Source organism: Squalius cephalus (genome assembly GCF_949319135.1).
Source record: "Squalius cephalus genome assembly, chromosome: 2".
In the NCBI taxonomy this organism is placed as follows: domain Eukaryota; kingdom Metazoa; phylum Chordata; class Actinopteri; order Cypriniformes; family Leuciscidae; genus Squalius; species Squalius cephalus.
In genome coordinates, this window is record NC_137123.1 from 33,333,630 (window position 1) to 33,353,476 (window position 19,847).

A 19,847-nucleotide genomic window follows, 5' to 3' on the forward strand; every position below is an offset into this window, starting at 1 on the left:
ATTTTAATTCTATTTCCTTCCAATTAAATTTAAATTGCGACCACTGCACTTAGGACCACTGTACTAGAGACCACTGGACTTGGAAGCACTGAGACCACCAGACTTGGGACCACCAGACTTGGGACCTTCACTGGACATGAGACCACTGGACTAGGGACCACCAGACAAGGGACCACCGGACTTGGAAGGGCTGAGACCTCCGGACTTGGGACCACTGTACTTGGAAGTGCTGAGACCTCTGGACATGGGACCACCGGACTTGGGATCACCAGACTTGGGACCACCGTACTAGTGACCACCGGATTTGGAAGCACTAACACCACCAGACTTGGGACCATCGGACTTGGATGGACAGAGATCTCCAAACTTCGGACAACCGGACTTGGGACCACTGTACTAGGGACCACTGAACTTGGAAGCACAGAGCACAGAGGAAGCACTTAGGACCTCCACTGGGCGTGAAACCACTGGACTTGGGACCATTGGACTAGGGACCACCAGACTTGGAAGTGCTGAGACCTCTGGTTTTGGGATCATCAGACATGGGACCACAGTACTAGTGACCACCAGACTTGGGACCACTGGACTTGGAAGCGCTGAGACCTCAGTACTTGGGACCACCGAACTAGGGACCACCAGATTTGGAAGCACAGAGATCTTGGGACCACCGGATTTGGAACACCCGACTTGGGACCACGGACATATATATATATATATACATACATATAGATAGATAGATAGATAGATAGATATTATAAAAAGAATAATATGAATTATATAATAATAATAATAATGATTTCCGTTTATCAGAGAAACATCATAATCCACAAATAACAGAACACATAATTCTGTGTGCAGTAATCTTTTTTTTATTTTCTTTTTTCTTCAACAAAAATACCTAACTGTATGAAAAATAAGACTTGGCTCTCCAGGGTTTCCTGTTGATGAAATGTCTGGAGTCACAGGAAGCTTAGACAGGTATGAAAAACATGCTGTGCCATACAGGAAAGATAAGACAGAGCTGGAATTCCATGGCAAGTTTTTCAAGTGTTGAAAGCACCTGACTGGTATGTGCTGGTACTCTTGACAGTGAAAGGGTGGGGGATTTAGGGAAATGGTGTGTGCGTGTGCATTTAGTAGGGGCGAAGGGTGGATGGATTGATGTAAGTGATAAGAGCTTAGTGGACACTGTCAGTGACAGTGTGTTCTTGCATGTCTCAGGTGGAACTGAGAGGAGTGTTCATCGTTCATCAAACACTTTCTGTATCTGCCGCTCTGTCACTCAAAGCCTAGGAGACGTGCTTGGATGCTCCACCCGAATCTCACAGGGATGTCCCTGGATCACAAAACCAGTCACAAGTCGCACAGGTATATTTGTGGCAAATTAATAGCCAACAATACATTGTATGGGTCAAAATTATCCATTTTTCTTTAATGCCAAAAATCAATAGGATATAAGTAAAGATCATGTTCCATGAAGATATTTTGTACATTTCCTACCGTAAATATATAAAATATTTACTTTGTGAGTGAATGCAGCTCAATTGTGAACATAAACTTTAAAGGCGATTTTCTAAATTTTCAGATTTTCAAATAGTTGTATCTTGGCCAACTATTGTCCTAACAAACTATACATCAATGGAAAGCTTATTTATTCAGCTGCCAGATGAAGTATAAATCTCAATTTAAAAAAATTGACCCATGTGACTGGTTTTGTGGTCCAAGGTCACAATGGTGCAAGGTGATCAGATGACAACTCTACCATTCCTGTCATCTGTGGTGCTGGAAAATGATTCCCCATCAATGATGATGAGGCTTGTTCTATTCTGTGCAGAGTTCAGTTTTGTGTGCATGTTTATAGACTATGTAAAAATCTCAAAATAAATAAATAAATTGAGGGAAAAAATTATAACATCTCTCCATGGTAGAGTCCTTTTTTATTTTGCCCTAACAGATCATTTGAAAACTCATTTAGGTTTTTAAACTGCATGGTGTCCGGGAACCCCCAGGGGGCCACAAAGGGATGCCTGAAAAATGTGCTTTATATCTCTATACATTTGAATAAAACAAACTGTTTCTCTTCCGATTTATACATCTAATACTGCAGATAATATTTTCAAGATAATATATATATATTTTTTTTTATCAATTCTTTTGACTATATCAATAATATAAAATAATATAAATAAATATTATTTAATTTTACAAACACCATGTGGTCTTTATATCATCACACTTTCTTTCTCAGATAGTATTACAGCTGCCTTTTATTTTTTAGGGAGGGAGTCCTTCACATGGGGAAGACCCCAGTTTTAGGAAACTGGTCATATTTGTGTCCTGGACGCCCTCTGCTGTTTTTTCCTGCACATGTCATACTGTGGTCTTTCATTAATTCACACACCATAAATAAAGACTCACATGAAATATTAAATAAACAGTAGTTGAATTAATACTTGAAAACAACATTTCAGCTGTAACAGTACAGACAAGTACAGTGCAGAATGATTATATAAATATATATACAAAGAGTACTTTCACATTCATATACATGTATATTGCTTTTCAGATATTTGACTTACATTGTTCTAATTTGGTCAAAATTATTTGCCCCCTTGGTAAATATGATCAAAGATGGCTGTAATAAATACATCTGCATTGTTAATCCTTTTGATATTTTATTTAAAAAAATAGCAAAAATCTAACCTTTCATTGAAGTAAAAGAATTGAAAGTGGGGGTAAATCACATTATGAAATAAATGTTTTTCTCCAAAACACGCTGGGGAAAAATATTTGCCCCCTTTTATTAAATACTTTTTCTTATTTTGAGTTTGGAGAACGCCTGCCAAGAGATCAGAGACCATTCCTCCATACAGAATCTCTCCAGATCCTTCAGATTCCCAGATCCATGTTGGCGCTTCTTCAGTTCAGCCCACTCATTTTCTATAGGGTTCAGGTCAGGGACTGGGATGGCCATTGCAGATGCTTGGTTTTGTGCTCAGTGAACCATTTTTGTTTTGTTTGTTTTTGGATCACTGTCCTGTTGGAAGACCCAAACATGGCCTGTTATAAGATTTCTAGCACAGGCTGTCAGGTTTTGATTTTTTATCTGTTGGTATTTGATCGAATCCATGACGCCATGTATCTGAACAAGATGTCCAGGGCCTCTGGCAGAAAATTAGGCCCACAGCATTAAAGATACAGCAGAGTATTTCATTTTACACATGGGGTACTTTTTTATCCCTGTGTGCACCAAACCCATTGTGTTTGCTGCCAAAAAGCGATTTTTTTTGTTTGTTTTTTGTTTCATCTGTCCATAGAACGTTTGAAAAGTGGAACTACTGGAACTTCAAACGGGTTCTATGGACAGATGAAATAATAATAATAAAAAATCTTAGGATGGGTTTGGTGCATACAGGGATAAAAAAAATATCCTATGTGCAAAATGAAATACTCTGCTGTATCTTTAATGCTGTGGGCCTAATTTTCTGCCAGAGGCCCTGGACATCTTGTTCAGATACATGGCGTCATGGATTCGATCAAATACCAACAGACAAAAAATCAAAACCTGACAGCCTGTGCTATCTTATAACAGGCCATGTTTGGGTCTTCCAACAGGACAGTGATCCAAAAACAAACATCAAAATCAAAACAAAAATGGGTCACTGAGCACAAAACCAATCTGCAATGGCCATCCCAGTCCCTGACCTGAACCCTATAGAAAATGAGTGGGCTGAACTGAAGAAGCGCCAACATGGATCTGGGAATCTGAAGGATCTGGAGAGATTCTGTATGGAGGAATGGTCTCTGATCTCTTGGCAGATGTTCTCCAAACTCAAAATAAAAAAAGGGGCAAATAATTGTTTCCGATGTGTTTTGGAGAAACACATTTATTTCATAATGTGATTTCCCCCCACTTTCAATTCTTTTACTTCAATGAAAGGTTCGATTTTGCTATTTTTTTCAAAAGGAATATCCCAAAAAAATATCAAAAGGATTAACAGTGCAGATTTATTTATTACAGCCATCTTTGATCATATTTACCAAGGGGACAAATAATTATGACCAGCACTGTAATTATACTTGTGTATTATAAGTGTGATGGGTGCTTAGGCCACCTCACATATTTGGTCTCTACCATGGTTTAAATTGGTTATTTTTAAATTTAATTTAATATGTTTTTGTTATTTATTTAAATCCCTTACTATAAGATAAAAAAACACATGACAAGTTAACAAGTTAACAGTTTATTAAGTCTTGAATGTACAGAAGGGTGCACACTTCTTATATTCATCTTGTTTAACTCTACCTAGATTCCTCTGGTCCATGGTGTGAGAGGGAAAGGGGATATGCTTCAGTCTCCCAGTTTGTGCTGTTCCAGAGGAAATTTAACTTTATTTGATTTCATTCAGTATTATTGTTGTTTGGGGTTTATTTGGTAAAGTATTCTTTTTTAATTTACCTCTATTTTTGTTTGATAGAGGCTAGGTATTTACAGCAGTGTTGGGAAGAGCAGAGGTTTGTCAGAGTTGTCCAGCCACAGTAACATCATGACCTGCTGATCTTAGTGTTTTTGTTTTGTTGTTACTTTGTTATTTGGGCCTGTTTAATTTAGTTTCAGTTAACTTCTATCTTGCGTCTTTAATTTTTGTATGGACTTTGTTTGGAAATGATCTTCGTTACATCTGCCCCATATATTATTTTGTTGTTGTTGTTGTTCTTATTCTTATTCTTTTTTTGGAATAAAATAAACCTTCTTTTCATCTGTTCACTACCTGTCCTGCCTGTTCTTGGCCACGACCACCACATTAACTATGATAAGGCTGCGATTAAAACTAGTAGTAATAATAATATTAAAACTTTTAGCCATGTTGTACCTGCCTGGTCACAGATTTCAACAGGCATGAGGAATAGAAATCCTCTTTATCTTTAAATATACAAACCAAATAAGAAGCACTTGACAAGTTCTTTGGTTATTTGTAATTTAGCTCAAGTGCTCTTATCCAAAGAGACTTACAATACAGAAACAGTTCCCTGCAATGCAACCTGAGGACAGTTATGTGGAATCAGAAACCATATGCCGTTATATTTCCATGGAACACACTTTACAATTTTTATCATCACAAATCACAAATGATTCTTTACTATACTAAAAAGGTTCATGGTGACTATGGGTCGTCGCACCCCACAAAAACTCCATAGAGGAACACTGTCATTCAAAAGTCCCAAAATGTCCAATCCCAAACTTTTGAACAGTAGTGTAATCCATATGACTTGTGTAGACTCTATAGACTGTTCTAAGCCTTCTGAAGGCACAAGATGGCTTTGTGTGAGGAAGCCCATAGGCAGTTCAAATTAAATGTGGAGAATAATATAATTTTGTAGCTTTCAATAAAATTATGACATCTTCAAATGAACTCTCAAATATGGCATCTAATATGCAGTTTTGACATTTGGTTGGCAGTCAAGCAACGATGTCTATGTTGTTGATTTCCATCGAGGCTCCATTTTTGTCAGATAGATGTGAGAAATTTGTCTGATCATAACACAAACTATTGTATGGCTTTTAAAAGACCTGCATTTGGGCTGCTTTACTGGTGCTTTTGTAGTAAATACTCCACAGAATAAAACATCACGTTCTCACGGCACTCAGAACAGTGTTTTGTAGCACCAGAACACAGCATACGGCCCTCTTTTCTCACAACTATTTCTCTATTCTGTCCATTTTTTCAGACACCAGTGCTCCATACCCATTCATCTTTTTGAGCCTGAGACGGTCAGTGGTTTCCACCGGCTGGCTTTCAATTTCACAAGCGTTTCTTGAGGCGAACATCTCACTGATCTCCACAAAGGTTTTGTTCTTTGTTTCAGGGATGATGAAGTAGACGTAGGCTGCCACCCCCACACACACAGCACAGAACACCAGGTAACAGAATGCTCCAGCTGACATCTGAAATACAATGCAAATCTGGGATTAAAATCTATCATTTTAACCTGGAAATGAACAACAAACGAGTCTCTCAAATCTGACAACATAATTTGCAAATAAATTGTGAACTGCAGTCTGTTCGCAATATACAGCGAGCTCCCTGAAGAAAAGGCGTACCTGAAGGAACGGAAAGACAAATCCCACAGTGAAGTTTGATATCCAGTTGAGAAATCCTCCAACAATGTAGGCAGAAGGTCGATGGGATTGTTTAAAGAGCTCTCCTGTCATGAGGAATGGGACACCAGCTGTGCAGGAGCAAACATAATAGCATCAAAGTCATATTAATAAGATATATTTGAAGTCATTTAAAAAGCAACACAACTACATGATGAGTTATGTAGCATATACATAGTACATGACTCAAACAAAATACAAATATACTCCCTCACCAGCAAGTGACACTAGTCTATCAAATAAAAGGCTTATCCGTAGCAAACCGTGGCTTCATTTTAGAATTTGTATAATTAGCTGCAGCAGTAAATAACAATAACATCTATTTACAAGGAAAGTGCATTAAACCATGTCTGACAGAGTTCATTTTGCTAGTATCATTCCATAAATATAACTTATTTCAAACAAACAAATATAAAAGGCAAACTTTAAGAGTAAGATGTACATGAAGGCATGAAAATGAGGAAAAGAGAAATTCCTGTTCAGTGAGATCCTCACCAGGCCCAATGCAGAATCCAGCGATGATTCCAACCACACAGGCCACACTGATGTACCGCATAAAGGGTAAATGAGCCTAACCAAAGACAAAAGTACAGGAGATCAAAATATATAAAAGAAAAAAGAAAGTTTGAGGTTGCATTAAACTGATCAAAAGTGAAAATGAAGACTTAAATTCTTACGAAAGACTTATATGTCAAATAAATGCTGTTTCCATCATGGTTTTTAACAATAATATTAAGCAGTACAACTGTTTTCATTGGTCAACATTGGTAAAACAAGGAATGTTACAAATCAGCATTTTAGAATTATATTCTGAAGGATCATGTGACACTGAAGACTGTAATGAGCTTTGCCATCACAGGAATAAATTACATTTGGAAATATATATTAAATTAGAAAACTTTTATGTTAAATTCTAACAATATTTCTGTCACGCCGGACAGCCGGAGTGTCTATTATGACCACCAGAGGGCACTCCCCTCATGTCCTTTGCCATTCCATCATGAACTACATTTCCCATAAACCTTTGCCTGGAATCATTATGTGTGATTATATCCACCTGCATGTCTATTGGTCTTGGAGCAGTCCATAACAATTTCACACTATGTCTGCTTTTATTGTTTTTTCGATCATATAAATGCTGCTTTGATGAGACTTGTTTATACACACAAACACACACACACACACGCACACACTCGGTTTTGCTATCTTTGTGGGAACTCTCCATAGGCGTAATGGTTTTTTATACAGTACAAACTGTATATTCTATCCCTTTACACTAACCCTACCCCTAAATCTACCCATCACAGAAAACTTTCTGCATTTGTACATTTTCAAAAAAAACCATAATTTAGTATGTTAATAAATCAAACCATTTCCCTCGGGGGGACCGCTGACTGGTCCCTACAATGTAGGGACCAGGGTTTTACTATTTAAGTGGTTTTACAAGATAAATCTTGCTAGACTTTGTACATTTTCTAAAAGTACCTTTAAGATACAATTAGTTATAATAATTAATAACTAATTAATACTTAAGTGTCAAACATTCTTGAGGTCATTGAGACAAGAGCAAGTAAATATTGGTGATCATAATTACCTGTAACATGAGGGAGAAAGTGATTCCAGCACAGCACACGCCCATAAAGCTGAAGCCACCGATCATCAGAGGCCTCCTACCCACACGCTCAATAGTAAAGCACTGGACAATTCAGTGAATAATCAGATTATGAATTACTCAGTGTTACTTAGGAGCCAAAGGTTAAAAGTGCCATTCTCTCAGCACAGAACCTAATATGTATGTACAGAACAATCACAATAGCAAAAAACTATGTAACTTGGTTTCCTAATAATTAGGGTATGCCTTTGATGTCAGTCATTGTGTTCTCACCCCTACGAGTCCAGCGATGACTTCTATGGCTCCAGTGCCAACGGTTGTGTACTGAATCTGAGGAGCAGGAATGCCGGCATTCTCAAAGATGGTATTGGTGTAAAACCAGATCTAGAAACAGAAACCAGGTGTTCCATTTTATTATCTCAAATAACGTCATTGCCATTTTATGGTAATTGTCATAAGCAGTACCACTGTTAAAAACACACACCGCATCGATTCCGGACAGCTGCATCCCAGCATTGACCACAATGACTGTAACAAGCTGCCAGCGAACAGAGGGATCCCTGATGAGCTGCAATACAGAGACAGTGTCCATTGAGGACAAGGAGCGCTGCTCTTCCTGCATCTCCTCAACCTCAGCCTGGATGTTAGACTTAGTACGGTACCACTTCAGTGCTGCAAAGAGGAATCAGAATCTGAGCGTCATTATATAAGAGTATCGGCTCGTCAGAACACCAGTGAATCAGAACAGTAGAATACAACAGATCACTTTGGACTAAAGCATCCGCGTGTGAAAAAGAAGTATGCTTAAAGTCCCCCTGTGGTGAAAATCAAGTTTTTAATGCTGTTAAGACATTTATGTATTATGATGTGTGGTTGTATGATTATACTGTGTGGTGATAAACCATGTGCAAATTCAAAAGTTAACACCATTGCTGAGTATTTTGCAGAGTATTACAATGCTGGCCTACTTACACACAACCCAGCAAGACCATGCTGTGAACCAGCTTCACCAACTTCGTTTGGCTTGAAAACAGCATGAATATGCTGGTCCACCAGCTGAACCAGCACTATACCAGCATAAACCAGCCTGGACCAGCATGGAATCCAGGGTTTTTTTCAGCAGGGTATACATCTTCAGATATGCTTCAATTAGGAACTCAACATGATGTTAAGCCTCATAACATTATGAGCTACATTTTGCCATGATGACAATATCAAAATCATCCCCTTAAATCATGCATAAATATATCATAATTCTGTATGGACATGTCTTTGTTTCTACTTCTACTTTTCTCTAATCCTGTCACATTCTTTGCTGTCAGTGAGTTCTCCACCTGGTAGCTGCAGTATGACTGATGGGCCTTTGTAATGGCGCCAATGTCTGAAGAGATTACAGTAAGGACAATAACTATAATCTTATGAGAGTCTCCTGGTCTGGCCACTAATCCCTCCAACACAATTCAGTCAGCTTTAATGCAGTGAAGTGAGAGGAAACATTCAAAAAAAAATTCAAGAATCCATTCTTTTCACGGAAGATTTCAAGTATTTTTGGGTTTCAAACTTGACACGCCAGAGGATGCATGGTCAATGTTTTCCATGCAATTATAATGAATGGGCACTGATACAATAAAAGTATCATCACACTAGTCCAGGCAACGTATAAATCTTCTGAATTTAGACAATAGCTTTCTGTGAGACAAAATTTTGTTATTCACTGATAATCTTTATTATATTCTCAAAAAATCACCTTTTGTGTTCCAGAAGAAGGAAAGTAATACAGATTTGCAACGACATGATCCACCGTACTCTCTGAGTAGGTACTTCTCTTGAATTAGTAATTACTTTGTGACCACTAAAAAGTACATTCTATTTACTATATATATAGTATGAATGTAATCCGGACGTACTGTACAACATCCCTCATGTTGTCATTGTCATGTGACCAGCGTCAGTTGGGTCGCTTCACTGCCATTCACAAATCCTCTCTAATGGCCTCATGGGATAGTAAAGTGTCCATCATTTGCACACTTCAGAATCTCGCCAGAAGCTGCAGAAGTCATCAGAGTACTGTCCGCCTATTGTTTTATGAATACTGTGAATTCAGACATACTACTTTTTTTCAGCTACTAAATAATAGGGAAGTATGCAATTCCAGATGCAGCCATGATTTGGATATTTGGGTGAACTGTTTCTTTAAGTAAGAAAAGTCTTTACCTGTGATAGTGGCATGAATATTCCGCTTTTCCATCAACAGATATCTCGGACTCTCTGGGAACCACGGCAGCAACATGAGCTGAATGAATGTAGGCACCACGACTAGGGAGAGAAACAGAGGCCAGTGCTCTTCCTGTGTGGAACAACCAAAGGATAATGATAAGAAGACTTAACAAGACTAAAATCAAAAGCAGTAACAGATCTGTTTAACATGACAAAACATGCTGGTACAACAAAAGTTAAAAATATATCAATCAATACAGTATATCTGAAATATTCATAACAGAGAAAAAAAATCTAATGTTTTAAAATGAAATAGAAAGGAACAACCTTGCCCAAGATCTCATGGAGTCCTAAAATCTGAGCGATAAACACTCCTATACAGATGAAGATGCTGGGCACGAGTCCTAGGAAGCCCCGGAGATTCTTTGGAGCAATTTCTCCCAGATACATTGGCACAACGCTGAGAGATATTCCTACAACAGCACAGCAGAGGAGGACATTTCAGTACAGCAGAAAAATACATAAGATGAAAATTACTGATGGCTCTAGAAATCCAAGGGGAAAATTCAAATATACATTTTTACGAAGGAAAGAGGTTCCCTTTCTAAGGGAACGGCGACACTGCGTCATGGTGTTGACGCTATGCAAATGGCTTCAGCATGAGCCAGAGTCTGTGTAGTGACATGTGACGTGTAATACACGCCAAGCCATTGGCCAAGGACGGTGACGCAATGCCGTGCGTTCAAGTCTATAAATAACACCTGCGCAAAAGTGTCACCAGCTTCTTGTCTTCAGAAGCCGCTTTGTCTGCCAATTTATATCCAAAACTGTCTGTCTCTGTCTGTTCAGAGCAGGAGTTGAAAAAGAAGTTTAGGAGATGTGTCTCGCTGTCCCCCCCGATCTATTCCTGGGGAAGATGGACGCAAGTTTTTCCACAAATGTTCTTTGATTGGGAGCGGAGCCCGATCAGCTCTCGAGGGGTAAGGTGATATTGCACCCTAGGCCAGATTACGTTCTGAAAAATGTTAATCGTTTTGGTGACCGCATATAGTAAAAAAAAACTATTTTTACTAAACTATTTTATGTTCATATAGATTTGGAATTGCCATGAGGGTAAAAGATGACAGAATTTCCATGTTTCGCTTAAATGAAATGAATTACCTGAATGTATCCCTGTAATGAAGCGCCCAATGATGATCATCTCTGGAGATCCACATAATCGGCTGAAGCCCATCAGCCCTCCAGCGATAAACACCAGAACTGTGCTGTGTACCAGTGTCCCTTTCCTACAAATTAGGAAGATGCGCAAAACATTCAAGCAGCTATAAGACTTTAGCCTTGAAGCTGTGTAATGTATTAAATGCAATTTATGTATAAACCGCAGACTCTACCTCCCAAATCTGGTAACCTGCATTCCCACTGTGAGAGAGCCAACCAGGCCTCCAATGGCAAATATAGAAACAGTGACTGAATACATAAGCGTGAGAGTCTCTTCATCCACTCCTGAGCCATTCCGCCTCACAATTGTTTGGTTAAAAAAGTCCTTTATATACTATGATAAGAGCAAATACAAAGAAAATATGACATTGGGTAGCTCTTAATTAATAGACATTTCTAATACCTTGTCTGGGCATTAACATTCATGCTTACACAATTATAATATATGATAGGCAGCGATATGAGATTCAGTTACCTAAATGATTTATACTAACTTATATCATACACTTAATTCAAGAAAATTTCTCAGTTGTTTGCAATCAAATTTTAATAAAATGGGCCTGTAGTATTATGTAATTGAATGATAATGTAAAGAATGATAGCAAATCAAAATAGCAAGTCAAAATTACACAGTGCAGCAGACAGATGTTGGCATAGATTAAAGGCATAGTTCACCCAAAAATGAAAATTCTGAAAACACAAAAGAAGATATTTTGAAAAATGTCTGTAACCAAACAGTTGATGGGCCCCACTGACTTCCATAGTAGGAAAAAAAAAATATCATGGAAGTCAATGGGGTCCATCAACTGTTTGGTTACAGACATTTTTCAAAATATCTTCTTTTGTGTTCAGCAGAAAAAAGAAATCCATACAGGTTTGAAACAACTTGAGGGTGAGTAAATGATGACAGAATTTTCATTTTTGGGTGAACTATCCCTTTAATGTAATCATCGCAGAGAAAAACTTACTCTCCCAAAATGTTTGCCATTGTCATTTAATCTAAATGAGCATGAATTTATGGCATACATTTTTAGCTTCTCCATTACTCTTTCACAAGCTGCAGTTACACAAGCTTTCAGTACGATCACGCTCTCAGACTTCTAGTCAGGACTCGTGACTTGTTGGCAAGAGTATGTACCATTTCAAGCCTTAACTGTAATGAAGATTTAATTATTTCATATTATTTAGCACTTGTGTAGCGCTATTGACATCTGTCATAGTTTAAATAGCCTTCATTCAAATGAAATGTTATGTCAGAGGGCACATTTTAAGAGCATTATTAAAAAGCCCTCAATCAACATCAGAAGAAAAGAAGTGAACAAACTGTGATTCAGTGTTTCAGCAAGTAAATTGTTCAATCCAGCTGTCTAAAAAACACGTAACTGTATGTGAGGCTATGTGAAAACTTGTGTTTGTTGGTGTCAGTCACCTGAGCAGGAGAATTAACCACAGCCAGGTTATAACCATAGAGCATGGAGCTCCCAAAGGAAGAGAGGAACGCTACTGCCAACAGGGATGAGGTTAGATGCTGGAGAAACATGAGACAGAGACAACCATTTTTAATAACATTCCTTCATGTTTTTGGAATTACACTTTTCAGATGATGTCTGGCACTTAGATTAAACACATTAATCTTAAGTTTCTCACATGAGGGTTTTTTTTCACAAGGAAGCTGTTTTGGTAAGAATAGGAAACTATATGAAAATGAACAGACCTTTCTTTAATCACAAATTCTCCCTATAAGCAGCTTTGGGAGTTCACTGCTGTTGGCAATGGTATAGGCAGCATGAGTAGATTACAGAAACATTTGCATTTCAATACACACTGCAACAAACACGGACAATGAAGTAAGAATTTTCTATCTGGAGTACAAAATCACACTTTAAGCATAAACGGTACACTGAGTCTGAAGTATTGGACTCTGGCACTGATCCATTTAGCATGTGACTGCATAAGCGTGAAAGTGGACCATGACTAGATTTGGCATGGGTGTTCACTGCCCAGGCAAACTGAGTTACAATAATTATCCTGCACATGAACAAAATTCTCAACACTATCACAACCTGCTAAAAGTGTGAAAGCAGTTAAGTGGAAGAAATTCTCAGCTGGAAAACTGAAACCATGAAGTTTGTCATGTGCAAAAAGTGCAAAAATAGAAATTCAACAGAAATTCCTTTATTATATTTTACAAACCATCTTTGTTCTGACTTATAGTGGTAGTATATTGTAGTATGAAAGACTAATTGTATTATAAAATAAATTAGTAATGCATTGTTGGAGACTGACATTCAAAGAAATAGCAACTAATTGTTTCCAAATGTTCTCATGAGCAGCTGAAATAGAGTAACAACATGTAAGCAGGATCTGAGGTTACATTTACTCAAAATTGTATGGGTGGGACCTTGTCACAGGGCCCAAAAAGAGAACAGGGTTCTCAGTAAGAAAGCTTTGTCTGCATCAGGCACAAGATGTTCACAAGATGCAGTAAATTTCTGGAATTTTTCAGTGCATAGAGAAATTGAGCCATAACAGTAACCTTTCACATTTTGAGTCAATGGTTTCTTATAGTCATAAATAATGTGTTCACATCATTCATTCCAATAACTCCATTAAAAAGGTAATATTTATCTAGGATTTTTGTTGGCACGAGTAATTTTCGCATAAAGAGTTAGGGTGCCTACTGCATACAGTCTTACCTTTGTCGTTGTGATTAATCTCTGAGTTTGGTTTGGTGTATCTTTTTTTGAAGAATTTTTAATCCCTTCACAGAAAATGAATAGGAAATATAGTTCCAGTGTACTGCATCCAGGTCCACATGACAGCTTTCACTTTATGCAAACCATGCATGCTCCGTTTTGACTAAACTGCCAATGTGAAAGCCCCATATAAACAAATCTTTATGATTTAGAGTTACCGTTTGGGGTAGGGCTGTGGGTCCTGTTTACAAAAATATGCATTTACTACTACAGTGATAAACAGTTTTGTTTTTTTCTGCCAGACAAGATGTGTTACATATGTTATTTTCTAAGATGACACCTTTCTTGCAGCCATTTTGCTCAATTCCTAGAGTTTGCAGCTTGCTAAAATATTTGGGAGCATATGCATTTATAAACTTGACCATGAAGCATGAATGCTATGGTCAAGTTCTCGTTTATTTGACGAGACAAATGCCAAATAAAAGACACTTTGGACCACTGCCTTTGAATTAATTTAAAGAACCATAAATAAATTGATAGAATCTCTAAAGAAACTTTCTAATGTTGGGCTTCCTTCACAGAAGTGTGAAAGCACAAACCAAGGATTCATGAGCCATTCTATATGCTGATAAAAAAAAAAAAAAAAAAAAAAAATTGGGGCGAAAGAGATATTAAGAGCAGTGCTAGTACAGGTAACTGAGGTAACATCTATAACACATGCTTACGAAATTGGGCATCATTACCTCTAAGATACATTTATGATTGTTTGTTCGAGAATTTTAAATTACAGTATAATATATAAGAAATTAAAGGTTGTTTTCATACACTAATAAATATATTTTTTATCAATAAATGTGAGGGAACGTCTAAAATGTCTAATTAAAAACGACATCTATGCTACATAAATCAGATGTCTAACAGACATAAGATTCTAATCGTAAACGTCTCTGATATGTCCAGTGGATGTCATTTGAACATCTGACAAGGACGTCTATGCGACGTATTCCAGATGAGCAAACGCCCAGATGATAATGACGACGTCACACAGATGTCTGCACGACGTGCGTGTGCTATCTGGGAAGAATATAATAAGTGTTATATTAACTTTGAAAAATACATAGCCTAATCTATAGCCTACATCAGGGGTGTCAAACTCAGTTCCTGGAGGGCCACAGCCCTGCAGAGTTTAGCTTCAACCCTAATTAAACACACCTGATCAGGTAATCAAGTCCTTCAGGCTTATTTGAAAACTGCAGGTGTGTGTGTGTTGAAGCAGGGTTGGAACAAAACTCTGTAGGGCTGTGGCCCTCCAGGAACTGAGTTTGACACCTGTGGCCTACATCATTAGAATCAATAGACGCCTGACTAAGTCAATAGACGCCAAACTAAGTCAATAACTGATAATAATTGAAATGCTATAAATAAACAGGCAATATGCACTTCCCAAGTTGGGTTTAGATTAGTAACAGCTTTTATAGAGAAGACATTGCAGGTAAAATAAAGGCTTTGCAAACAATCACGCTTACAAAATTAAAAAAATATATTTATTTCTTTATAGGCTATACTGCCAATGTCTCCATGTCAATGCGAAGGAATTCTAAAGATGTCTAATGACATGATAGAGCCTTTTAATCTAGAGAAAACATCATGTTTTATCATGTTTTGACAGTTTTCTCTCTCTCTCTCTCTCTCTCTCTCTCTCTCTCTCTCTCTCTCATTACTCTTGCGTCTCAACGTCAGAAATTAAAGACACTACAGCATTTGCATGTATTATTATTAATAATAATAATAATAATAATAATAATAATAATAATAGCCTAATATGCAAAGTAAATTAGGCCTACTTACCCCTCTAGATTTCCTATTAGGATCTATCAAAACCTCCTCTGCCATATGAGCACAAAAGAAAGAGGCCCTCTGAATAAAACTCGAATGAGAGCGGGTATTGTTTTTCCCTAAAAACGTTATACCACCGGCATCCCAATGCAGGCTATTTCGGGAAAGAAGGCGTGCTGAATTATGATGCTCATTTAAGAGAGGAGGTAGAGTATATGACGTTCAACCAATCACTGCTTGCTGTCAAATAAAGCTCCGCCTGCAAGTATTTCCCACCATTTTAAAAGGTCAAATTGTAAGACTGACATTGTCACATGCTAACAACCCGCGTGATTTAACTCTTTGTTTAAATTAACTGAACCTTTTCAGCTGACACTATTCCGCTTTTTTTGACAACCTGCCCCATAGGAAATAACTGAAGAGTTACTTAAAATGAACCATAAATGAAATGCAAGAAATAGTTGGCAAGGTTAGCTATTTCTGAAAATAATAATAATAAAATTGTAGAGTGGAGAATTTTATATTTCTTCTTTTCATTTCATAATGCAATATTTACTTTCCCATTGAAAGCAATTTTTAGCCTATATTATTTGTTACTTGCATCAAAACCCCAAAGCTCTGCATGAACTTTTAGTGAACTGTTTGTGTATTTAATCAGATTCAGTAGGTTAAGTGCAACCACACAACACTGGGCACAGATAACAGAAGACCAATGATTCATTGTTTTGCTGTGTTAGATGTTTGATTCATTTGTGCATCATGAAGATGACAGACTGATGGAATTGAAACTCCTGATCCCATGTATCACCACATCTAACTCTGAAATCTGCACATGAACTGTAACTGAATTGCTAAATTTTAAATGTGTACATGTCTTGCGGTGCGAATTAGCACCGCTGCTTAAGCACTCACGTGAAACTAGACTGCAAGCCACTATCTTAAAACATTAGTCATGGTTTGGTGACCTTTGCTTCGCATCAGGCCCACAAGGGCTTAAAAAGTTAGTTCACCCAAAAATGAAAATCCTGTCATCATTTACTGACCATAAAGCAATTCCAAACCTGCATGACTTTCTTTCTTTTGTAGAACATAAAATAACATCTTTTTGAGAAAGGTTTGTTGTTGCTATTCAGTGGAAGTCAAAACTATTTGGTTACCAACATTCTTCAAAATATCTTCTTTTGTGTTTCACAGAAGAAAGAAATGATGCCAGAAATTAACCCTTAAAAAATACTAAATTAACAAAGTTTAATGTGAATCACATAAACTCAATTCAAAAGAGGAATTTAGGCTACTACACAATCATGCCTAGGCAGAGGTTTATGAACATTAAATATATTTGTTTCCCCTCATTTTCAAATATTCTCCAGTTGCTCATCCTTGTGACTAACCTTTAACACATTTTGAAATAATAGTTCTGTGTTTGGATTTATCTGGGCTCTGTACTAGCTCCCTCTGGCTTCTTTTTTGGGTCTCTCTCTTCTCACATGAGTGTGTGTTGATGCAAAACCTCAGAATTTACATGAAAAGGATCAGATGATAACTGAATCGTATGATACAATTTTTTTTTCTTTATACATTTATATATTTATATAGTTACACAAATGTTTGGGTTGTTTAACTTAATATATATCAGAGAGCGACTTCTGCTGACAGACCTGGCAGGCGTCTTGTGCTTTTCTGAGTAATATGTTCTCATGTCAAATGGTTTGGGTCATATGACTCTCAGCGTGGAGTGATGTCCGTAGCCTCAGACAAATGTTTGTGAAGAATCAATTATTATCTCACACAGGAGGTTATTCACTCTCTCTTACTATATACTCTTGTCACTCATTCATCCAGATATCTGTAAATCTAACCGGTAATGAGAAATGCTAGGCTGCATCGGGTAGGAACACGTGGAGGAATTTACTATGAGCGTCACTTGGCTCCAGTGGGAATACTCATGTGCTTTTGTTTCACCACACTATGTCAGTAACCTGCACTGCATGAAAATATATATTTCTCTGAGAAATTTAATTTGTGGCAGTTCAAGTGTTTGGAACCATGTATAGTTCTATACATTGTACACTGTTTATGGTGTTCTCGAACGCACACAGGGTGTCTAACATCAAGGGGTCAGGAATTGATTGGTTAGTGTCACCCCCTTACCCCACTGCTGGTAGATAGGCTACTGTAAAAAAGCAGGATTCCCCACTGATGGGCATGTGTATATGCTGCCTAAATATTTTTTTACAAGCACCATCTAAATTGGTAGAACTTTTACCAGTGACATTATTTTTGGAGGGCTTTTAAAAGCATGAAATGTACATACGTATATTTTGACTTCGGCCTTTGATGAGTGATCAGTCACATGACAGATGTTCCTAGAAATGAGTGGCCACGTGCAAAGATGACAGCACCTAGGCTGAGTACTTCCAGGGGATCAAGGTGAGAACCAGCAACTGAGATGAATATTAATAGGTTTCTTCAGGTATTATAGGCCTCCTTGGTAAACAGCTCTTATCTTAAAGTCGCCTTATCTTAAGTCCTTAGATGCATGTTATAGATGCTATTGTGAACAGTTCAACAGTTCAACCATTCATATGTTTCATTAAAAAAAAGGAAATAATGTTTAATCAAAATGCCATTACTGGATCTTTTAGTGAAAACAACAGACATCTCTCTGGTGACATATGCAGGACTTCTCCAATCATTAGTACGCTTAAGTCTGCATTGCTTTAGAAGACTTGGAATATGGTGCACTAGTCATATGGACCACATCTATGATTTAGTTTTTTTTGTTTGTTTTTTTGCCGCTTGAGACCCAGACCCAAGATATCCTTCAAAAACCTTTTGTGTTCCACAGAAAAGAAAAGTCATGAGCTGGAAACAAAATGAGCACGCATCTCCTGGGCTCCGTACATTATATCCAGTATGGTATTTTTGTAATATTTTGTAACAAGTCCATTTGTAAGATCTTTTGCTTTGGTGTTGGACGCATATTCAACATATCGCCTGATAACATGGAAAGGTCATGTTTAATTTGTGATATTTGTAGTTATGACTGCTAGACAACAGAATGCATATTACAAACATAATACATGATCATTTAGGCACTAAAATAAATCCAACATTTCAAAAAGAAAAATGGCAAAAGAAATGCCAAAAGTAATTTAAATATTTTTTTTTTTACTCTTTATTTTATTATTAGTTTAACTGTTCCTGCCACAATGTATTTTTGTAATGGTGGTTTTGTAATGGTGGGAGGATCCGTTGCCTGTTATTTGCCTCTGTTTGTCAGCAGGCTGTGCTATTGCTCCAAAATTACAAACGTTCTTTTGTTCAGTTACACACTTTCATTCAGTTTCATTTGAGATCCTCTGACTTTATTTTATATGACCATTAACCATTTCTTCTTAATTGTGTCTCTTTCTTTGTATATTGTATGTACATTTTTGTTACAGATCTGCCCTGCTAGAAAAATAGCTCCAGCAGCTGACTAAATTTCAGTATGCAGAAATATATTTCAAAGACTAATGTGCACAAGTGAAGTGCTTATTTTGCACTGCTAGTGGTGGATAAATATTTATGCCATGTCTATACAGTGCAAATAACCTCGTCGACAAAACCTGTTTTAACTACTGTAACTCTGGCCAACATTCCTTTATTACAAATATTATATTGCTTCTATTTACACTTTGTAAATTTACACTTTGTATTTACATAAATGGGGGGTTATTATTGTTAACTAAAAATAAAAATAAAACCATAAAAAAGTAATTACTTGAAACAATTTTTTTTTAGTTATTTTAGTAGGCTACTTCAACGCTGCATATTATTTCAGATAGTTACTAAGACAATGTTTCTCATTTTCGTTTAGTTCACGTTGAAGTAGGTCTACTACAATAACTAAAAACTAAAACTTAAAGGACTAGGTTACACTTTATTTTAAGGTGTCATTGTTACACTGTAATTATACATTTAAGTACTGAGTCATATTATGGTAACTATACATGTACTTACAATAGGGTTAGGATTATATTGGGAGGTCTGGTTTAGGGTTAGTTGCATGTAATTATGCATAATTTATAGTTATTACTATAGTTACTACATGTAACATATGTAA

The 19,847-nt window shown here is 37.1% G+C and overlaps 1 protein-coding gene across 1 annotated transcript; it reads right to left on the reverse strand.

The window, feature by feature from the left end:
* Nucleotides 1-4,498: 4,498 nt before the first annotated feature.
* Nucleotides 4,499-15,899, reverse strand: slc2a15b (solute carrier family 2 member 15b). Its single transcript, XM_079863045.1, has 12 exons — nucleotides 15,752-15,899; nucleotides 12,637-12,735; nucleotides 11,381-11,541; nucleotides 11,151-11,275; nucleotides 10,317-10,462; nucleotides 9,987-10,119; nucleotides 8,257-8,444; nucleotides 8,046-8,156; nucleotides 7,755-7,856; nucleotides 6,656-6,731; nucleotides 6,104-6,231; nucleotides 4,499-5,947 (listed from the first exon to the last, which is right to left on the reverse strand). Exons 1-12 carry the CDS (start codon nucleotides 15,794-15,796, stop codon nucleotides 5,702-5,704), a joined length of 1,560 nt encoding a protein of 519 aa, XP_079719171.1. The 5' UTR covers nucleotides 15,797-15,899; the 3' UTR covers nucleotides 4,499-5,701.
* Between the last annotated feature and the right edge of the window lie 3,948 nt (nucleotides 15,900-19,847).

Coding starts and splice junctions, on each gene's coding strand:
- slc2a15b (XM_079863045.1), bottom strand. CDS start 15,796: ATGGCAGAGGAGGTTTTGATAGATCCTAATAGGAAATCTAGAGGG. Junction 8,445..9,986: donor TATTCATGCCACTATCACAG/GTAAAGACTTTT, acceptor TCCTCTTTGCAG/CACTGAAGTGGTACCGTACT. Junction 5,948..6,103: donor TTGTCTTTCCGTTCCTTCAG/GTACGCCTTTTC, acceptor ATTGTATTTCAG/ATGTCAGCTGGAGCATTCTG.